Here is a 9,412-nt window from a genome sequence, read left to right as displayed (position 1 = left end):
GACAAATTTTGGGATACAGTTAGACTTTTCTGTTGCTATCTCAAACTGTGGTCATGGGTCAGGGTCACTTGGTTATCTATAGGGGAAGTTACGGTCATGTTACTAGCATCGTTTAGCTTCCTAGTTAGTTAGCGTTAGCAGGAGGTGTTAAGCTAGATACAAGCTTATTTCAGGCGTAGTTGTGACGCCTCACTTTTTTCCCACCCGCTTTCCGTGAAGACCCGCCCTAGTCTGACTCTGATTGGCTAGTACTCATTGTCTTCGCTGGTTAGATTGGTTAGATTTAGTCGTAAAGAGTGAGCTGTTTGGGTTACAGTAAGAATATCAAGGTCAGAGCCAATCAAAGGCAGAGTAGGGGCGGGTCTTCGCAGAATGCGGGTGTGGAAAAAATAACGCAGCCGTGACAATGTCTTCCTCTTTCAAAATAAAGGGTTAGAGTTTTATTTGAATGGAGAAAATATGGACATTTTGACTTAATTTTCCTAGTGAATGAATGAATGAATGAATGTTTTTATTAAAGTGTCCTGCCATCTCATGGCCCATCCCTCATGGGATTATAATAGTTACCTTTAACAAGCATCCATGTTTACAATACAACAGCTTCCAGTTGTGCTGGTCACAAAAAAAGGGATCACATTGAATCCACAACACCAGCAGAAAAATGCTTGAAAAATGTCTATCTCTAGTGCACAAAGTTGTATCTTCTGTATTTTCTGTAAGGATTTGGGGCAAACTGGGGGAATTACGGTCTACAATCAAAAAGTAACACTTGGTGGATCCTTTATAGGCTGATTCCAGTATTTCTTTAGACTTGATATGTCTAAATTTGACTACTTTTAGGCAAAAAAAAAGTTAACTGAAAGAATATAATAATGAATATAAAATTTAAAAATGTGAATAATAAAAAGAGAAGGGCCTTGGGCTAAAATCCTGTGCAATGTGGTATTAACACAGCTACAGCTATTGATGTTATTGGTCATTTGTGATCCACATCTTATTCTTTTGTCAGATCTGCAATGCAAATTTTGTAAATGTTATCAATGCGGTGTCTTGTTATTATCATACACTTTTAAAAAAAAAAGGTTATTACATTGGAAAAGTAAAGCTTTTATCCACTCGAGTTTTATTTTTGAAGTATATAGGAAGTGTGTGACTCTCTCGCCAGGTAACTTTCGGTAACTTGACTTGTGTTTTTTCTACCAGCTTCCAGCTTTGCCCGATCACTACTCAGCCGAGCATAAGCAGAGAGAAGTCAGCCCGTCGTGTCTCTACCCGAGGCCGGATGGTAAAATCCAACCTCCAGCGGATCCTGAACAGTCATTGCTTTGCTCGCGAGAAAGAGGGAAAACAGCAGTCTTTTACTACCATGGCGGATTTAAGTAGTGGCATTTGTGACATGATTGGGAAGTAAGTAAACGATGAAAAAATACCTAGCCGTCTATGCTATCCGTGGTGTGGGGGAGGGGTGGCTAAGCTAACCTAGCTAGCAGCCGTAATAGCGGAAGTAAAACTGTTTATTCATAATGTGCTGTACTATCAAAGCCTCAGTGGTATGTGGCAGGCCTAGCTGTAAATTATGTACGTGTCATGGGCCTTATCGTGCTGGCCCGAGAGACAATTTGAGCAACATTAGCTAACGTTAGCTACGAACATCGTCGAACTTCTGTTAATCTACGTCACTGTGGGTAACTGCGCCAGCTAGCTACGTTTCAGATTAGCTATAGCTAATGGTGTTGTGGGGGAGAATATTAACAAATAGCTAGTTAAAGGTATTTGAAAAAGTAAACTAATTACAGAAAAGGGATTGACCTCTACATTAGGATATCGCGTTAGTGTATTTAAAGACCAAAGCGACTTCCTCGTTGAAGAAAATTATTGTTTACAACAACGTAGACAGAGTTATTTTCTTCAAACGTAACGTAAAATATTACATATTCACGATATTATTGCCGAGAAAGTGTCGTGTTTGACGTTGTACGTACTCTTTACATAATAAATACGCAGTCTATAAAGAGACAACGTACGTAGCCTCAGCTCACGTAATTAACTGTAACATCTGGTGTCTCCAGTAAGGTAAAGGAGGAAAAAAAATGACAGAATTCGCCAGGTGAGCACATGTTTTCTGGTCACGTTGATCTCGTGAGAGTCAGGTCGATAATTACGCAACTGTCAGTTTACTGCCGCAGGCCTGGTGACGGCAGGACGATGATGCACTGGTGCATGTTTTGATCGCCAGCTCATCTCAAGGACGGAGAAGGGAGAGATTATTCGTGTAATACTGGGTGTTGATTTTCCTGTGGTGCAGTTTAACCGATGAGTGGCCTATTCGTAGATGGTCTACAGGACACGTCATTTGAACAATAAAGGAAAAAGAGAGTGAATGGACTTTGGTGTTGAATATAGAAGATCCTGAACACTTATAACATGTGCCAAGTCACTCGAAATATTGATTTTCAACTCAGCTATGTTAATGGAGTTTCATTCACTCTGTTTTCAGTATTAAAGTGAGAAAAATGAGCTGAACAAAGTACTAAATGACAGTTCTGATAATCAGAGCTGTGTTGTTTTATATTAGAGCTGAAGCAATTAGTGGATTACGTGATCAACAGAAAATTAGTCTCCAACATTTTGGATTAGACCTGCTAGGATTAGTATATTTGTTGATTGACAGAAAGATAATCAGCATCTATTTGATAATCTTTTAAAAATATATATATTTTTATTGGTTTTCAAATTTTTTACACATAAAATAAAGACTTAAAAAGTAAAAGAAAACAAAACCTTAAGAATAGTAAAAAAAAACATGAAAAGTTATTTAGATATATACTAATCACGGGGTAAGCAGGGATGTAACTAATGATCATTTTCATTATCGTTTAATCTGATGATTATTCTCTGGATTTATCAATTAGTTATTTGGTCTATGAAAGGTCAGAAAATAGTGAAAAATGGCGGTCACTGTTGCCCAATCCCAAGATGCAACCTAAAGTGTCTTTTGTCCCAACCCAACAGTCCACAATGCAAAGATATTCAGTTGCTATCATAGAGGACTAAAGAAACCAGAAAATACTACATACTTAATACTACATACTACATATTTAAGAAACAGAATATCAACATGTTTTCTTTTAAATTGACTCAACAATGAATTGAATATCAAAATAGTTGGCAATTAATTTTCTGTCGATAGACTAATTGATTAATCATTGAAGCTCTAAGGGTAAGTTAGTCTCCAACAATTTACATTCTACCTGTTAGGATTGATATATTTGTTGATTTACAGAAAGTTAATCTGCAGCTATGTGATAATAAATGGCTTTCGTTATATTTTTTAAAGCAAATATGAGAAAAATTCACTAGTCATTGCTTTCTGAAACGTGAGGATTTGACTTTTTCTTTATCTGATTAGAAACTGAAGCTCTTTTGAGTTTTGATTGTTGACTTAATAATACAGACTAATTGATTACATCACCATGTACTGTCAGAGATTATAATGGCTTTTTTTCACTATTTTTAGACATTTTGCTGACAACAATAAATCAAGAAAGTAATCATAATCATATTCCCTCATTAAAGCTTCTCATTTGTGAGAATTTGCAGCTTTTCTTTGCCCTATGACAAAGTAAACAGAATATCTTTTAGGTTGACAGGACCTTTGTTACAGTGTGTACGAAGAACAATGGTCACAAGATACTGTATGTTAGCCTGTTTAATTTATTTGAAAAGAGCTTTGTGGACATAACAGCTTAACTTGAACTGGTTGTCTCAAGTAACCACACTAAGAATTTGACTTGAAGAATGGGGGTCTGGGTTTGTGCTTGTAGCAGCAAATATTTTTGGTCGGTTGCCTCCCACCGCATCCTGCTGTGTTGGTACACCGCTCTTTTAAAAGTTATGTTAACAGCTCTGTAAACACAATGCGATTGTTTTAGGGAACTGTAAGCAGAAAGTGAAAGATCATCCGGATCTGGTTGGAGCACGTAGTTAGTAGCTGCAGTATTTATTAAAATTTAACTTTACAGGTTAACTTTACAAGTTATTTTTGGTAGGCAGAGTTTGGATAATCTCGTGTTTTATTGTCAATAAAGATGAACAAAGGAGACATTTTTATTGCCAGAGCACAGATGTTTTTTTTGAGCTTAAGTTACATTTGCAGGTTCTTTTTGTCCTAAGTGACTCACAATAAGTGCTTTCAACCTGAGTAGGAAAAAGAGGTAAATGTCAGCACAAGTTGGAAACACACACCTCTCAGACAGACAAGTGAAAGCAAGAACACCGCTACAGTACCAGTGCGTAGGAGGGGTTTTTTTTGTTTTGTTTTAGAAATGAGATATGCAAATTCGCAGTATCACAGGGTATTGACATAGTTTGAAAAGGTGTCGGCTCAGTTTACAGCTGATAAACAGCCCAAAACATCACAGTGAGCTGCATGGAAATGTTTGTATTTGGAGTGGTCGTGTACTTTTGAGTGTCCAGAACAATGTTATACTACTGACAGTGTTTGCCAAAAAACACAAGCAAACAATATTACAAAGGATCAATAATTGTCTTGCCTGTGTGGGCAGTGTGACGCAAACATCCTCCATAATTTAGAGCTGCGACGGTTAGTCGAGCTAAAGAAACGTAATCAGCAACTATTTTGATGATCACTTAATCGTTCAGGTAATTTTTTTTAAAGCAACAATGCCAAAGATTTGATGGTTCCAGGTAATTAAATATGAGAATTTGCTGGTTTTACATGATAGTAAATTGAAGATATCTCAGGTTTCGATTGTTTATTGGACAAAAAGACATTTAATAAAACCATCTTGTGCTCTGGGATACTGTGATGGATATTTTGTGCTATTAGATATTTGTTTGAGAAAATAATTTACAGATTAAGTTAGTTTAGTTATAGGAATAACAGCCTGTAGTTTTCACACAATGCAAAGTTGGGTAAAGTCATCATTTGTCTGTGTCGAGTCCCATTACATGTGTTTCTCATGGTAATCATATACAAAATTATATAAAAATAATTATAGAAAATTCCTGAATGTGCATTTTTGACATGTGTACACACAGTAACAGAAGATATGTGCTGAATATCAGAAAAACCTTTCAATAAGTGTGTTGTGGATTGTAATATTTATTGGTCAGAGTCGTAATCATGTCTCCCCTCTGTCCCCCTTCTTCTCCAGCCTGTCCCTGCACTGTAGTAGTACCCGCGGCCCGGGGCCTCTGTGGTGCTCCTGATGCCCCTCTCCCACCCCTGAAGATCCCAGGTGGGCGAGGGAATGGCACACGGGATCACACTCCTTCAGCTCGGCCAATCTACTCAGTAAGTCTGAAAGCAAACACTCATTTCAGATTTAGCGAGAGGAGGAGCTGCGATACAGAAACAAGCGTGTGCTGAACAAACATGTTAAGAATAGGAACTTCTCTTGTTTCACTACAACCATTTCCTGTCACATGATCTGGTGTTTGTTTGCAAAGCAGAGGAAGGCACACCAGGGTTTTACCTGAGCCAGTTATCTACGCTCAGCAGTCAAACATCCAAAATTTTTTCTCTTCAGATTTCAGGTCATTTTACAGGCTCAGTTGCAGGATGTTGTGGCTACATTTCCATCCTAGTTAGAGAGAAACGTAATATTTTCATGACACTTGATACATTAAACTTCCTTTGCTGTTTTCCGATGCATTATTTATATTCATTTTCCAGGACCGAAAGTTGACTGTAACGGAGGAGCCAGCAGGTAATGGTCGCCCCGGGATACTCCACTTCCAAAGTCGTCCCACTGTTACCAAGACGATACAGTGGGATGCTGTCCTAAGCAGCAGCGCTCTCTACGTGGAGATACCTCTTGACCCGCTTCCTGAAGGCAGCAAGGAGAGGTGAGGCCAGATTAGAGGGAATGAGTGAAAACATTATGAAAATGTTGGCATAGAAAATGTTTTTGTAAAAGATGATAAGACCCTGGCAGGCAGCAGGCCTTGATTCCCTGTTAATCTCAATTTTAGCCTGATTTTTAGTGTCTCAGGCTGGCACATTTCAAAGCATCTGAAGAGAAGCCAACGCAGAGGCTTTTAAAATAATCCGTAAAAACACATCCCATGTTTGTCGGATACACACACACATATATATATATATATATATATATATATATATATATATATATATATATATATATATATATATATATATATATATATATATATATATATATATATATATATATGTATATATATATATATATATATATATATATGCATGAGATTCAGGCAACATGTTTGTGCCTGCATGTTAAGAGGTTGTTTTCCATTTTCTAACCTAAACTGCCCCTCTGTTCTCCCTCCAGTTTTGCGGCTCTCCTGGAGTATGCTGAAGAACATCTGAAAGTCGTTAGCGTGTTTGTCTGCTTTTACAAGAACAGAGACGATCGTGGTATGTGCTAACAACCCCGTTTTTTCCCAGCGCACATTCAGCATATTCACACGACTTTTTTTGATAACATGATTATTTAGCTTTCTGTTTTCTGACTCTCGAACGTCTACCTTCTTCTTTCAGCTAAACTGGTGCGTACATTCAGTTTCCTGGGCTTTGAGATTGTGAAACCGGGCCATGCCCTCGTCCCACCTCGACCCGACGTTCTCTTCATGGCCTACAATTTCGACAGGGACTCCTCGGACGAGGAGTAGCCCTCTGGACAGCCTCTCCGCCCCGCTTTTACCCCCCTCCCTCCCCTCCCTTCCCTTTTCTTCCCATTGTGTGTTCGTCCATCTCGTCCCAGCTTTCTCATACACCACCGTCTTCGTTATATCCTTGGCGGTAGCTGTCTGTATGCAAGTATTCACCTCCCCGTGCTTTTTGTGTCGAAGGGAATACTTAAGATGTGCATCTGATTTCCACCGTCTGTTTGTGTGTTTTTGTTATTACTGTTTTCATTGACGATTAATTGGTGTTGTCACCTTAAAAGGAGGGAACCTTTTTGTTTTTGTTTTTTTTTTGGACTTACAATCATATTGCAGTTGTTATAGTTAAAAGTTCAGTTTAATTTCCATATGTTGCGAAGTTTTGTTTATTTCCTTTTTAATGATAGATTAAGGTGGAGGATTCTTCTTTTTCTTGAATGTACAACAAAAAAGGTCATCAGGTTTACACTCGGGTACTCCAGCTTTCTGTTGATTGGCTAAATATGACTTAAAATTTGTCTCTGAATTGAATTACAAATACATTTCAGCGGGACCAGTTATTTTTTTTAGCACTAACATCCCTCTTAAAAGTATTATGATTCTTTTTGAAATAAGCGACAGCCCCAATAATTGGTACTCAATAGCTACGTAGTGAATCCATTTAGAGGTGGAGAGAAAAAGGTGAACGCTGTTGCATGTGTCTGATGTAGGCGCTTCAGTTTCAAGTGAGAAATCCTGTGATGAGTGTTTTTGGTACAAAGCGAAAGGAAAGTGAATAATCCAAAGTGCTTTTGCTTCTTTCTGCAATTTATATCTGACTATATTGTAGTTTTGGAGATTGGAGAAAAAAAAATGCTGTGATGTTATGATTGGATTTTTTTTATTTTTTTTTTTTTGGATTAGCATTCCTTTAACTTTTTTTTTTCATGATAGTATTGAGTTTGTTGTTCACCTACATAGTGGTACCGTTGTGCTTCTGTGATAATAAAACAAAAAAACAATCCTTTGTCTACTATCTGATGATTTCTTTCTTTTATTTCTTTTTTTTTTTTTAAATTAAATATCCTAAACTATGAATTGACAGTTTTCCAGCGTGAAGCCTGAGTTTTTCTACCTGACGTAATCACTGGAGATGCATCAAATTTATACGTAATCAGGGATTTTATTAATGATTTCATTTTAATTATAAGCTTCCTTTTAGCTAACAAAGTACAACGCACACCAAGTCACACTCAACACCCCCTTGAGCTTCTAGTGATAATAATAACTATAACTTGTATCCAACATAAGGGAAGAAAATCAGGTCAGTTACAAAAGAGCAGCAGGGCAAACATCCAGAGCCTGTCATGTGTCTTCATACCACCAGGAGGCTCCACAGGAAACTAAACATGAGCGTCCAACAACTGATGTTAAGGTTTCATCTGCTGTAACCATCAGTGTAAGATGTGTACTTATACAAACAAATGTTACTTAATCCTCTTTTGAGGCTTTTTCATATCTATAACCGTGTATATAAGTGCACTGGTATCTCTATTAGCTGCACATATTGATAATTCATTGATCATTATAGAGTCCTGCAGATGACACATCACACTTCACGTCATGAAGCTGATTATCAGACCTGAGTGTGTTTGCATGTACAGACTGTGTTGAATTGGTATTGTACTCACTCACCTGCTTTTTTAAAAGGCTTTGATTATATTATGTTATCCTTCAGTTCAATTTTCCCAGTTTTATCTGCTTTATTTGTTCATATCATTGTCAGGAATTTTATTCTATTTCATTTTCTGTGCCATTATTTGCTTAATTTTATTTAATTGTAGTTTTGAAGCGCTTTAATTTTGAGTTTCACCATGTAAAACACATTTTAACTGTGTTTTACTGTATAAAGTCTGTTATACAGCAGTCTGGTGACCTTATGTAACCTCTAAAGTGGCTCTACCTACCTTCAACCTGAGCAGAGATGTAATCAGGAGGAATAACTCAGCACACCTGGGCAGGGCTTTCAGTGACATCTGGTGCTCTTAACTGGGTAAAATCGATTAAATTTGTCTGTTGGTGTCTAATTAAAATAGATTGAGATGATAAATTGTCATCGTTAAAGGCAAAATATGAGATTACGTTCTTGTTTGATATCATAGCAGCAGCTCATATTCTTACTGATACCTTACTTCTTGTATTATGTTAAAACTGTAGGACAAAAAATATCATTTGAAAGGTTTTCAATATTCAGCAGGCAGCACCAATAATTTACTCAGAAACCATCATATGTGGTATATACATATACTGTAGTCAGCTGTAGATCTGCCTCATTTTAAATGTTATTTGAGTTACTTACCAGCAGACAGTAGTGATTAAGTGTTCATTTGAAGCCCTAAAGATTTAAAAATCCACCTCCTCTTCTTTATGATAAAGAAAACACTGCCTGTTCTGATTTTACTGTGCAAGGCACAAAGGAAAAAGAGAGAACAACTTGTGTATTTCTGCAAAATAAAAAGTCTTAAAAGATGTGTTTTCCTTCTACCACATAAAAGCTGATGATAAACTGGTTTAATGTAAGAACTGTGATTAACACCCCTGCACTATACTATATATGTCACTATAATCTGACTTCACACTTTACACTGATCTCAAAAGTCACTGTGAAATGTGTAAAACACATTAAAAAAAAGAAAAGAAAACAGTTTTCTGGAATCCAAATATTTATTAGGTACATATCAAGTATTATTATGACATGTATAAA

General features: G+C 37.0%; 1 protein-coding gene across 1 annotated transcript; it reads left to right on the top strand.

The window, feature by feature from the left end:
* Nucleotides 1–1,208: 1,208 nt before the first annotated feature.
* On the top strand, nt 1,209–7,672 carry oaz1b (ornithine decarboxylase antizyme 1b). Its single transcript, XM_042394646.1, is given in 6 exon segments — nt 1,209–1,407; nt 5,178–5,229; nt 5,231–5,317; nt 5,699–5,871; nt 6,336–6,421; nt 6,545–7,672. Coding segments are annotated over 6 exon segments (654 nt in total). The 5' UTR covers nt 1,209–1,282; the 3' UTR covers nt 6,676–7,672.
* The last annotated feature ends 1,740 nt before the right edge of the window (nt 7,673–9,412 follow it).

The sequence above is a fragment of the Thunnus maccoyii genome, chromosome 19 (assembly GCF_910596095.1).
Source record: "Thunnus maccoyii chromosome 19, fThuMac1.1, whole genome shotgun sequence".
Lineage (NCBI taxonomy): Eukaryota > Metazoa > Chordata > Actinopteri > Scombriformes > Scombridae > Thunnus > Thunnus maccoyii.
Note: the sequence above shows the minus strand (reverse complement) of the source record. Positions and strands in the feature narration are given on the sequence as shown.